General features: G+C 47.1%; 1 protein-coding gene across 1 annotated transcript in view; it reads right to left on the bottom strand.

Moving 5' to 3' along the window:
- LOC124805569 (myrosinase 1-like) overlaps positions 1–13,914 on the bottom strand; it is a 128,157-nt gene that overhangs the window by 102,986 nt on the left and 11,257 nt on the right. The window contains exon 2 of the mRNA XM_047266135.1: positions 2,316–2,449. Coding sequence (XP_047122091.1) covers positions 2,316–2,449 — 134 coding nt within the window. The remainder of the gene's footprint in view (positions 1–2,315; positions 2,450–13,914) is intronic.

The following is a 13,914-nucleotide window of genomic DNA, read 5'->3' as shown; positions in this document are numbered from 1 at the left end:
TGCTACTCTAAGCGTGCAAGTGGCATTTCTATCGTCTGACCTAACGGCAGAAGATAAACACGCCACGATAAGACCACGAGACATATTGCTGACACTCGCCTACTTCGTTAGAGCGACACGTCAAATAATCTGATGGTGTGTGTACCGAAGGTGTAACAGTACGCACACCACACCATGCAAGCGCAGCATAATACCCGTAGCATAATAGTGCACCCAACAGCCTGCGTCTGTGGGGCGTTGCACGTTTAGAGCCGCCGTTCATGTCGATGACGGTGTTTGTGTAGACGACCATCGGTCTAGTGTAGCAAACATGTGATTCACCCGAAGAGCCGACACGTTTCCATTCATCGACGGTGGAATCCGGATGGGCCTGTACCCACTGCAATCGTAATTGACGATGTCGCTGCGCCAACATGTGAACACGCAGGGGTGGTCTGCTGCGGAGCTCCTTGTTCAACAATGTACGATGACCGGTTTGCTCCGAAACACTTGTGCGTGCACCAGAATCATGCTCTTTAGGCAGAGATGCCACAGATCACCAGATCACCATCCATCCTACTTAACAAAGCAGACCAGCCTCCGAACCCCACGTTCTGTGAAGAGTCATGGACGTGTCCAACCATTTAGCGCCTAGTGGTAGTTTCACCGTCTTTCTACATATTTCCATAGAAGCTCACGACAGTAGATCGTCAACATTCGACCAGCTTCGCCGTTTTCATGATACTCGCTCACAAGCTCTTCGCAAAGTCGCTTCGTAAAGTCGCTTATCTCAATGGATTTCCCCACTGCAGCCCATATCTTCGCTAGTGTGATCCCCCTATCGTGTCTGCTCCGCTTACATGCTTCTATTACCGCGTCACGTGCCCGAAACGCCACCTGGTGACATCCAACGTCGCGGTGGGCGGTGGTCATAATGTTTTGCCTCATCAGTATATGTGATGTCTGTTTCTTTCGAACATGTCCGTAAGCACAGACACCATGTATGATTCAGCGATCGTATATATTCAAGACGCAAGAGAACTTCAGCACATATACATGACACAACAGAGAATCAGGTATCAACCACAATTGGGCACTAAAATAAATAAATTAAATAGCGACAAGTGAATATTTATGCCCGGCCGTGACTCGAACCTGGATTACGCGCCAGATCATCTTATTCGTTTCTGCTATCCGAACACGCTTACTGGCCGACCCAAATTATCAACTTATCGCAAATTACGAAGTAGCTCCCTGTTGATTCACCTCACTTGCTCGCAGCGTTTCCTGTATTTCCGCAAGAGGTACGGACAAGTTTAAAGAAAACCTTCGTTGGTGCGATCTAACAGCAGTGGTTACTCATTGTCCTGGTTGCGACTGTTCCTGCTGTTAAGATACCCGATAAGTGTAAAGAAAGCTAATCTGTAAATAAAACACATATGCGGAAGGAGCATCATTCACTCTCTGGTGTGGTACGCATATGGTGTGGTAACCAGCTGGTCCTAAAATCTGAAATCTTTGAAGATGGTATGCGTGTAGATTGTACTCCCGCGGTGCTCTCCGAACAGAACAGAGACATTTTCCGATACCACAGGCTGTAGGACATTTTCTGCTTGAAGGTTCATTGCAAAATCTGGTGTTCTCAGGTCACGCTATCACCACCACCATGCTGATGACGTAGAGTCCGTTTATCGAAGCGTCTGTGAATTGTAGCGAAAGTACTGTGGTTTGATGTCTTCTGCTAGGGAACCGGTTTCCGTATAGCTGCTCCTCCGTTTTCCTTCTCCTCGCCGTAACACATAACTTTGTCACTGAGCTCATCAAAGACGTACTCTATGTTTCATTGAATACTAACAGCAAGAAAACCTGAATTCAGAACTAGTAAGACGAACAGCACTGAAGATACAGTCTTAGAATGAATACTGCTTTGGTAAGATGCACACCACTGTAGACACATTATTGTTACAACATATGCTAAATTCAGCAACGGTAAGACGCACGCTACTGAAACAACAACACAAGCTGAGTGACAGAACTGGGACAACATCACAGAATAACAACCTCACTAGGAGCTGCGTAGCAGGTCGCTACTAGTGAGTGTGTATAATGACCATGCACATAGCTCATAAACGGAGGATCAACAAAGAAACAAAATTAACAAAAACTGATCGTATTTGTCCGATCTACCGACCATAAATGTTTGTCGATATCTTGAAAAATCCTGCACGGTTCACTGCGAGGTGAATAAAAGAATGTATTTCGCTTCCTCATCCCAGTTACGGGTAAGAAGGAGAATCAGGTCTTTTCTCCAACTACATCCAGTGATTGTAACTCACCCCAAGGTCCTGGAGCATTTCGAGGTCGACATCCAGCTTATGGTAGGAGTCGCAGGCGACGTCTCCATTTGAGCCGTCTGCGATCCAATCCGGGTGTTCGTGTGTAAAGTCGTCCCATATACTCTCTCGCTTGCCTGAAAGTAATAACATGCCTCAGCGAAACAGACTCTTTTCACTCCGTGAGATGTGCACCTTACACTATGACACAACAACTCGTATAGGCTCTGATGCCTGCAAATATCTTTCGGAAAAAAAGACGTCCAAAAATATGTGTAGTTCATAAGATGCTGTTGAACTGTAGCCAAGAAAGATGTTCCTGTCAGCACTACAGGGTGTTACAAAAAGGTACGGCCAAACTTTCAGGAAACATTCCTCACACACAAATAAAGAAAAGATGTTATGTGGACATGTGTCCGGGAACGCTTAATTTCCATGTTAGAGCTCATTTTAGCTTCGTCAGTATGTACTGTACTTCCTCGATTCACCGCCAGTTGGCCCAATTGAAGGAAGGTGATGTTGACTTCGGTGCTTGTGTTGACATGCGACTCATTGTTCTACAGTACTAGCATCAAGCACATCAGTACGTAGCATCAACAGGTTAGTGTTCATTACGAACGTGGTTTTGCAGTCAGTGCAATGTTTACAAATGCGGAGTTGGCGGATGCCCATTTGATGTTATGGATTAGCACGGGGCAATAGCCGTGGCGCGGTACGTTTGTATCGAGACAGATTTCCAGAACGAAGGTGTCCCGACAGGAAGACGTTCGAAGCAAGTGATCGGCGTCTTAGGGAGCACGGAACATTCCAGCCTATGACTCGCGGCTGGGGAAGACCTAGAACGACGAGGACACCTGCAATGGACGAGGCAATTCTTCGTGCAGTTGACGATAACCCTAATGTCAGCATCAGAGAAGTTGCTGCTGTACAAGGTAACGTTGACCACGTCACTGTATGGAGAGTGCTACGGGAGAACCAGTTGTTTCCGTACCATGTACAGCGTGTGCAGGCACTATCAGCAGCTGATTGGCCTCCACGGGTACATTTCTGCGAATGGTTCATCCAACAAAGTGTCAATCCTCATTTCAGTGCAAATGTTCTCTCTACGGATGAGGCTTCATTCCAACGTGATCAAATTGTAAATTTTCACAATCAACATGTGTGGGCTGACGAGAATCCGCACGCAATTGTGCAATCACGTCATCAATACAGATTTTCTGTGAACGTTTGGGCAGGCATTGTTGGTGATGTCTTGATTGGGCCCCATGTTCTTCCACCTACGCTCAATGGAGCACGTTATCATGATTTCATACGGGATACTCTACCTGTGCTGCTAGAACATGTGCCTTTACAAGTACGACGCAACATGTGGTTCATGCACGATGGAGCTCCTGCACATTTCAGTCGAAGTGTTCGTACGCTTCTCAACAACAGATTCGGTGACCGATGGATTGGTAGAGGCGGACCAATTCCACGGCCTCCACGCTCTCCTGACCTCAACCGTCTTCACTTTCATTTGTGGGGGCATTTGAAAGCTCTTGTCTACGCAGCCCCCGTACCAAATGTAGAGACTCTTCGTGCACGTATTGTGGACGGCTGTGATACAATACGCCATTCTCCAGGGCTACATCAGCGCATCAGGGATTCCATGCGACGGAGGGTGGATGCATGTATCCTCGCTAACGGAGGACATTTTGAACATTTCCTGTAACAAAGTGTTTGAAGTCACGCTGGTACGTTCTGTTGCTGTGTGTTTCCATTGCATGATTAATGTGATTTGAAGAGAAGTAATAAAATAAGCTCTAACATGGAAAGTAAGCGTTTCCGGACACATGTCCACATAACATATTTTCTTTCTTTGTGTGTGAGGAATGTTTCCTGAAAGTTTGGCCGTACCTTTTTGTAACACCCTGTATATATGAGGGCAGCCAAGTGGAAACCGAACACCGCCCACAATCAGACCATGGGATGATTCCGTTCTAAAGTAATCAACACACGCGTTAAGATATTTATCCCAGTGGGAGACGATACGATCAATTCCCGTTTCGTAAAACGCCGTCAGCCGCCGACCCACTCTTGCATTTCCTCGTCTGACTGAAGCCGACGTCCACGAATATCTTTCTTCGGGTCGCCAAAGATGTGAAAATCACACTGTGAAAGTTCCGGGCTGTAAGGAAGATATTGTAATTTTTCCGAAAGAAATAGCTGAAGCGTAGCCTTCGTCAGCCTGGCACTGTAGAGTCGAGCATTATAGTGCAACAGGATGATTCCATCCGACAGCATTGCGACAGCCCGAGGACAAACGTCAAAGCCAATAATAGAAACATCCCACATCTCCCACGTCAAAGAAATCCGAAGCTGTTCACACGAGTTGTGGTAAGTTCAGCAACAGTCATTGCTCAGAGAAATGAAGACATTTTGCAGAAACTGCGACATGCTACGGTCAAACGCCGGGAAATGCCGCAGGACGGAATCACCCTCTAGCACGACAACGCCCGCCCCCACACTGCCAATCGGACGAAAGCTACGTTTCAGCAGGTTCGATGGGAAATACAGGAACATCCTCAGTACAGCCTGCGTCCTTCAAGTGATTTTGGCGTCTTTGGCGACCTGAAGAATGACATGCGTGGACGTCGATTTCATTCGGACGGCGAAGTGAAACAATGGGTGTGGTTCTAGATCAGTTACGGACCGACCGCGTTCTACAAAACAAGAATTGATCGTCTCATCTCCCAGTGGGATAAATGTTCTAAGGCGTGTAGTGGTTACTTTTGAGTGGAACCATTGCATGGTCCCGTTGTGGCGGGTGTTGGTTTTCATCTGACTGCTCCTTATAGCTACTGAGAATAACTGTTACACTTTGAGCGAAAGCTACCAAAGCGATCTCCAGTAATTCTATGCGAATGATAGTGCGATTAAAATTTAATTCTCACGCAACTTTATTTTCAGTACAGCCGTTCCTGCTGATAAAGAAGGATACGAAGGATATGACTACAAGATGGCTAACATTACTGAAAATTTTCTGCTGGAAACTGCAGCACAGCGTACCAAGAAGACATGCAAAAAAAAAAAAAAAAAAAAAAAAAAAAAAAAAAAAAAAATGGTTCAAATGGCTCTGAGCTCTATGGGACTTAACATCTGAGGTCATCAGTCCCCTAGAACTTAGAACTTCTTGAACCTAACTGACCTAAGGACATCACACACATCCATGCCCGAGGCAGGATTCGAACCTGCGACCGTAGAGGTCGGGCGGTTCCAGACTGAAGCCCCTAGAACCGCTCGGACACCCCGGCCGGCCGAAGACTTGCACCTACAGCTTATCGTCATCTTGCTGACTTTGAGAAAACTCGAATTAGTGTCGTAAGCAACGTGGAATCATCATACAGACAGATCGCTTAGACAGTTGACTGTGGTGCAATGAGTGTGGAACGAGTGGTAAAAGAATAGCAACAAGAGTAGGCATGAGTCCTGCCAAAATAAATGTACTACGAGAGAATCCTAGGACTTTTGGACTAGTTTAGACAAATAAACGGATGACGACAGCTGACGTTCGGACAAAGCGTCACCACGAACCACTGGTAAGAGATTGCTGGAAGCTTGGTTGAGATACCGAAATGCCTTCCTTCGTTTATAGTTGACACTATACCACAGACACTATACCACAGACAAGTGCGGCTTGGATGGTCTAGAGCCAGTAGGGAATACTTAGTGGCACTAAGAGGTCCCTCCGATTTTTTTACAATTCCCAAATCGCCGTCCCAGTTCGCACAGGAGCAGCACGTCATACTTACGAAATGTGCAGTCTCTTTGCAACTCGCCAAGTTGGTGCCCCCTCAGCTTCCGTCCAAAATCCAAACTTCCTGGGCTCTACGTGCAGAGAGCGAATGAACTTGGTGAGTGCGCACTGCCCAATCGCCGAGACCAATTTGTTAAAAATTGCAAGCGTTTCCTCCAACCGGAAGACAGAAGGGGCAAAGCCTGTTTCTATCATTTCCAAATTTTCCACTCGATCTAGCGTCCAAAAAAATTGGAACAAGGCGTTCCTAACGCGTAGTTGTAGAGAAATAAATCGCGACATTACGCTTGGGCAGACGACTCTAGCAACAGAGTGCCGCTGCGGGTTGGAAAACTACATCGTACCGCCTTTGTCAGGCTGCTACTGCAAAATGAAATCAAGAATTTCCGCTTGAATTCACGCAGGCAGAGGCGTTTCAATTACACCTGCGTCCATTCGTATCATGCATCCATGCATATCAAACGTTGTATAAAAGAGCACAAACACACGAAGTAATGGTTGCCAGCGTGATATTCCTCCCCGGCATGTTAAGCACGAAGACATGCAGGCAGAGAAACGATGGTCTGCCTACTTGGTCAAACCACGAAACTATAAAACTACAAAATTAAATGAAAGCTGGTTTGATTTGCCTCTTTAGCATTGTGTGTCATAGAACGACGAGTCTCGCTTCTGGTTGTGGAGGTGCGATCGACAACAGCGTGGTAGTAGACGTCCTGGCGACCCGGATACCAAATAGCATACTCCAGCTAGATAAGGCAGGATCCAATATCGCAGTTCACAGCACAAAAGCCTTGACGAATGTAAGGACCCCTAATAGGTCACCCACTGAGCGTCTCTTGCATGCTATAGGAAGATTTATACTTTCATATCAACTTCTAACCAGCAATATTCGTGAAATTACACAGCATGTTTCCAGAATACTAGGAAATTCCTCAACAAGACAGCCAGAGGTGGTTTTTTTCTTCCCTGCGACAACGAATTGGGTGACACGTCATACTGACGGTAATGATACATATCTTCTCCCAACTGAATGAAAGTTTCATCATTTAATATCCGTTATTGGATGAAAATCCGCAAAAAATTGATAAATATTGGACTGGTACTTCACAGTGTAACATTTTCTTTTCCGTAAGTATATGTAAAAGACTGAAAAATATTTTTCAAGATGAGGAGTGACAGGTTCAAATGGTTCAAATGGTTCTGAGCACTATGCGACTTAACTTCTGAGGTCATCACTCGCCTAGAACTTAGAACTAATTAAACCTAACTAACCTAAGGACATCACACACATCCATGCCCGAGGCAGGATTCGAACCTGCGACCGTAGCGGTCACGCGGTTCCAGACTGAAGCGCCTAGAACCGCACGGCCACACCGGCCGGCAGGAGTGACAGCGATCCATTGTTACGAAACATTGTAAATACCCCAATAGACCGTGATTGCAGACATTTTTTTCTTAAATTACCGATTTCAGTCATGATGATCAACTCCAGATTGATCTAAAAAGAGAAACCGTGCACATTTATGAAAAATTACGTAATAGTAGGCTGTCAACTATTACAAACAGTATCGTAATATACACTCCTGGAAATTGAAATAAGAACACCGTGAGTTCATTGTCCCAGGAAGGGGAAACTTTATTGACACATTCCTGGGGTCAGATACATCACATGATCACACTGACAGAACCACAGGCACATAGACACAGGCAACAGAGCATGCACAATGTCGGCACTGGTACAGTGTATATCCACCTTTCGCAGCAATGCAGGCTGCTATTCTCCCATGGAGACGATCGTAGAGATGCTGGATGTAGTCCTGTGGAACGGCTTGCCATGCCATTTCCACCTGGCACCTCAGTTGGACCAGCGTTCGTGCTGGACGTGCAGACCGCGTGAGACGACGCTTCATCCAGTCCCAAACATGCTCAATGGGGGACAGATCCGGAGATCTTGCTGGCCAGGGTAGTTGACTTACACCTTCTAGAGCACGTTGGGTGGCATGGGATACATGCGGACGTGCATTGTCCTGTTGGAACAGCAAGTTCCCTTGCCGGTCTAGGAATGGTAGAACGATGGGTTCGATGACGGTTTGGATGTACTGTGCACTATTCAGTGTCCCCTCGACGATCACCATTGGTGTACGGCCAGTGTAGGAGATCGCTCCCCACACCATGATGCCGGGTGTTGGCCCTGTGTGCCTCGGTCGTATGCAGTCCTGATTGTGGCGCTCATCTGCACGGCGCCAAACATGCATACGACCATCATTGGCACCAAGGCAGAAGCGACTCTCATCGCTGAAGACGACACGTCTCCATTCGTCCCTCCATTCACGCCTGTCGCGACACCACTGGAGGCGGGCTGCACGATGTTGGGGCGTGAGCGGAAGACGGCCTAACGGTGTGCGGGACCGTAGCCCAGCTTCATGGAGACGGTTGCGAATGGTCCTCGCCGATACCCCAGGAGCAACAGTGTCCCTAATTTGCTGGGAAGTGGCGGTGCGGTCCCCTACGGCACTGCGTAGGATCCTACGGTCTTGGCGTGCATCCGTGCGTCGCTGCGGTCCGGTCCCAGGTCGACGGGCACGAGCACCTTCCGCCGACCACTGGCGACAACATCGTTGTACTGAGGAGACCTCACGCCCCACGTGTTGAGCAATTCGGCAGTACGTCTACCCGGCCTCCCGCATGCCCACTATACGCCCTCGCTCAAAGTCCGTCAACTGCACATACGGTTCACGTCCACGCTGTCGCGGCATGCTACCAGTGTTAAAGACTGCGATGGAGCTCCGTATGCCACGGCAAACTGGCTGACACTGACGGCGGCGGTGCACAAATGCTGCGCAGCTAGCGCCATTCGACGGCCAACACCGCGGTTCCTGGTGTGTCCGCTGTGCCGTGCGTATGATCATTGCTTGTACAGCCCTCTCGCAGTGTCCGGAGCAAGTATGGTGGGTCTGACACACCGGTGTCAATGTGTTCTTTTTTCCATTTCCAGGAGTGTATATAGTCTGGATGGTTAGCGTGCATACCTGTTTTAATCACGTTAACGGGGTAAGCGAATGAAACATTGTAGTATCCACCACTATTAAATCTCCACACCAAGGAGCGGCGTATTCCATTACGCCGCTCTTCTCCTTGTACAGCCCGTTGCTAACATCGCAGGTCGCCTTCGCGCGAGTGCGCGCGCGCTTCAAATCACAGCCTTAGAAAATTGTTTTACGATTAAAGGTCTGCCAAAAGTGCTCGTAACTGACAACGATCAACAATTCCATAGCAAAGTGTTTCGTGCTTTCTGTGCGCAGTATGGAATTCGCCACATTCCAATGCCCCCCTTCAATCCAAAATCTAATGGAGAAGCCGAGAGGAGGATCGATATTTTCAAAACTAAGATAAACAAATACCTCCAGATTCACTCCACCTATGCATCATCATCATACATCTCTCTCTCTCTCTCTCTCTCTCTCTCTCTCTCTCTCTCTCACACACACACACACACACATACACACACACACACACACACAAACGCACTTTCTCTCTCTCTCTCTCTCTCTCTCTCTCTCTCTCTCTCTCTCTGCCTCTCTCTTTAGACATAGTTACTCGGCGATTAGCCACCCAGAATATACAACGAACACAGCAGCCGGCTCCATTAACTATGGAGCCTTATTTAATGCCGCTACTGAGTCTACAAGCCAGCTATCATCGTACTGTGTTCCACTCCACAACTAGGACAGTCCACGCTGCGGTGGACCTGTTGTCGATGTTGATTGGCTCCGCTGTGGACTTAGAATCCGAATACTATACTGGAAACTGGACTTCAAAGTTCACTAGTCTTAGTGTGACAACGGACTTGTGATTTCCGCCGGACTTTTGCATTTCACTTGCACTTCCTGGACATTCGTGTAACCACCATCAATGTATATAATTTCCGTAAAGTGTTCATCTACGACATGGTGCTTAGTGTTGTGTCAATAAACCGTAGAACCGGGATATATTTATTGTGTTATTCCTGATTATAATACACTAAAAATGGTGAAGATCCAGCTAGCATCTACATTGGAAACTCTACTCATGCATCTTTTTCATGAACAATACGAGACCCAGAAGTTGCTACTGAACACCCTCCAGCCATTTCTTCAAGGCTGACTGCAGACGCAAGCAACTTAGCAACTGCCGGCTTTTCTTTCCCTTTATGAGACTTTAGAGGATTGGGAAGCCTACGGATCAATATTACTGGAGCATTTCCACGCAATCGAGGTAACTGACGCCAGCCTCATGAAATCTTTGTTTTTGTCTTAGTCAAAACCTGAGGTTTGCCGGTTGCTGTGCAAATTGGCCCCTTTATCTAAGTCTTCAGAGGTCGCCTTTTCAAATACTGGTTCATTGCTGACTAAATATTACCAGCGACATACCCAAGCTATTTCCTCCCAGGTAGCATTTTACCAATGCAAGAAACAGCCAAACTAGACTCATAAAGAATGGGACGCAGAATTGCAAGGCTTAGGGAGAAAATGTCATATTGTTACTCCTAAAAGTAAGGAGCCTACGCAGAAGAAGTGATCAGGGACATGATCATCTGGTATTTCTAGTACGAGGCATTTCAACTCGAAGACCCCTCATTAGACAATGTTTTGGTCTTACGAAGGCAGTTCAATAAGTAATGCAACACATTTTTTTCTCGGCCAATTTTGGTTGAAAAAACCGGAAATTTCTTGTGGAATATTTTCAAACATTCCCGCTTCGTCTCGTATAGTTTCATTGACTTCCGACAGGTGGCAGCGCTGTACGGAGCTGTTAAAATGGCGTCTGTAACGGATGTGCGTTGCAAACAACAGGCAGTGATCGAGTTTCTTTTGGCAGAAAACCAGGGTATCTCAGATATTCATAGGCGCTTGCAGAATGTCTACGGTGATCTGGCAGTGGACAAAAGCACGGTGAGTCGTTGGGCAAAGCGTGTGTCATCATCGCCGCAAGGTCAAGCAAGACTGTCTGATCTCCCGCGTGCGGGCCGGCCGTGCACAGCTGTGACTCCTGCAATGGCGGAGCGTGCGAACACACTCGTTCGAGATCATCGACGGATCACCATCAAACAACTCAGTGCTCAGCTTGATATCTCTGTTGGTAGTGCTGTCACAATTGTTCACCAGTTGGAATATTCAAAGGTTTGTTCCCGCTGGGTCCCACGTTGTCTAACCGAACACCATAAAGAGCAAAGGAGAACCATCTGTGCGGAATTGCTTGCTCGTCATGTGGCTGAGGGTGACAATTTCTTGTCAAAGATTGTTACAGGCGATGAAACATGGGTTCATCACTTCGAACCTGAAACAAAACGGCAATCAATGGAGTGGCGCCACACCCACTCCCCTACCAAGAAAAAGTTTAAAGCCATACCATCAGTCGGTAAAGTTATGGCTACAGTCTTCTGGGACGCTGAAGGGGTTATTCTGTTCGATGTCCTTCCCCATGGTCAAACGATCAACTCTGAAGTGTATTGTGCTACTCCTCAGAAATTGAAGAAACGACTTCAGCGTGTTCGTAGACACAAAAATCTGAACGAACTTCTGCTTCTTCATGACAACGCAAGACCTCACACAAGTCTTCGCACCCGAGAGGAGCTCACAAAACTTCAGTGGACTGTTCTTCCTCATGCACCCTACAGCCCCGATCTCGCACCGTCGGATTTCCATATGTTTGGCCCAATGAAGGACGCAAACCGTGGGAGGCACTACGCGGATGATGAAGAAGTTATTGATGCAGTACGACGTTGGCTCCGACATCGACCTGTGGAATGGTACCGTGCAGGCATACAGGCCCCCCATTTCAAGGTGGCGTAAGGCCGTAGCATTGAATGGATATTACGTTGAAAAATAGTGTTGTGTAGCTAAAAGTTTGGGGAATAACCTGGTGTATTTCAATGCTGAATAAAACAACCCCTGTTTCAGAAAAAAAATGTGTTGCATTACTTATTGAACTGCCCTCGTAGTACAAAAGCTTCGAAGTAACACGAGCAGCAAACAAGAAACTAGAGCAATGGATCGACGCAGCAGCTGTTAATGGAAACACATCCAAGCCAGCAGTCAATTGCCGCACTAGTGGTGATTTGAACGTAGCAACAGTACAGGCGGGTCGCCGTAGCATTAACCAACATCGTCTTCCACTTTGCGCGAGCTGATCAACCCAGTCTTGGGTACCAAAACGATTTCCATCTTGTCCGGATTGTTTTCAAAAACATCAACTTGAAGAGTGTCCTGAGAGATGATCCTGTTGCCAACACCATTCTTCCAATGTCCATCAAACTTCTGTATGTCGTAAGCCCGTCAATGAACTTAAGATAAAGTAATCATAACAACAGTACGGCGCTGTGATCGCCGACTGCAGCATGTCCCGACGTGTACAGGCTGCCACAAAATTGTTTGGTCGGTCGGTCGGCTGATAAATTGGTGCGTGTGTAGGGACCTTAAGATTGTATTTATAACTTTGTATCACGCCGTTGCGAACTGCCTTCGGCCAGCGACATCTAGCGGCCAAGCCCCCTCAGCTGTTTCCATTGTTGTAAGTGCAATACACCAGCGACGACCCGACATTATGGATGGTGACTGTTTACCATTTTATCAGGATTTTACTCTATATGACCTCGCCATTTATGACTGCATATTTTATTTGCTTACTCTGCCTTTCTGGCTTTGTATATCACGATACTGCTAATAACATTTGATAGCCTACTATTACGTAATTTTTTCATAAAAATGCTACTTTTCTCTTTTTAGATCAGTGTGATTGTGGTGTCACCGCCAGACACCACACTTGCTAGGTGGTAGCTTAAATCGGCCGCGGTCCATTTAGTACATGTCGGACCCGCGTGTCGCCACTGTGTGATCGCAGACCGAGCGCCACCACAAGGCAGGTCTCGAGTTACGGGATAGCTCTCGCCCAGTTGTACGACGACTTTGCTAGCTACTAGACTGACGAAGCCTTTCTCTCATTTGCCGAGAGACAGTTAGAATAGCCTTCAGCTAAGTCCATGACTACGACCTAGCAAGGCGCCATTAACCGTGTCTGAAGATAGTCTTATTTGTATTATCAAGAGCGATGTACCACAAGGATAGAATAAAGTTAAGTATTCGAGGAGCTGCATACTTTTCTTATTAGAATTCACTACTTATCCTGTTCCAGAATTCACGCCCGTCTGCGTTAGATAGCGTGCATTTAGGCCGCCTCTATCTACAAGGTGTTGGCACATTTACCAACACATCATTGGCGCCGAGTATTGGTGACACGCCCACGTTGCAGTCATTTTGATAGTAACTTGCTCTGATTTACTTGTGTCATGGCTTCGCCAGATGTACTGTCCGAATTTTATCGCTTGCAGACTCGGCAGACGCAGGCGTTATTGGATGCCCTTGGACAGCTCGTCCAGGGTCAACGTGCACTGCAAACTGATGCGGCCGCCGCCGCTTCACCGCTATCGCAGCCACAACATGCAGTTGCACCGCCTTTTAGGCACTACGATCCAGCGCATGAATCATGGACTGAGTGGTCACACCAGTTTGGATTTCATCTCGCCGCCTACAGAATTCAAGGTAACGAGCGGCAGCCTCACTTATTGTCTTGTGTCAGCGTGCAAACGTACCGTGTGATAGTGAAATTGTTTCCCCGACGCGACGTAGCAACTCTGTCCTCTGATGAAATTTTGTCGGCATTGGATGCCTATTTCAAAGAAACAGTTAATGTAGTTGCAAAAAGGTATACGTTCTTTCGTACAAAACGTACGGCCGGTCAAACTAATCGGGAGTGGGTTGCAACTTTGCA

The sequence above is a fragment of the Schistocerca piceifrons genome, chromosome 7 (assembly GCF_021461385.2).
Source record: "Schistocerca piceifrons isolate TAMUIC-IGC-003096 chromosome 7, iqSchPice1.1, whole genome shotgun sequence".
In the NCBI taxonomy this organism is placed as follows: domain Eukaryota; kingdom Metazoa; phylum Arthropoda; class Insecta; order Orthoptera; family Acrididae; genus Schistocerca; species Schistocerca piceifrons.
The sequence above is the reverse complement of the archived record's forward strand: the minus strand, read 5'-3'. Positions and strand labels throughout refer to the sequence as shown.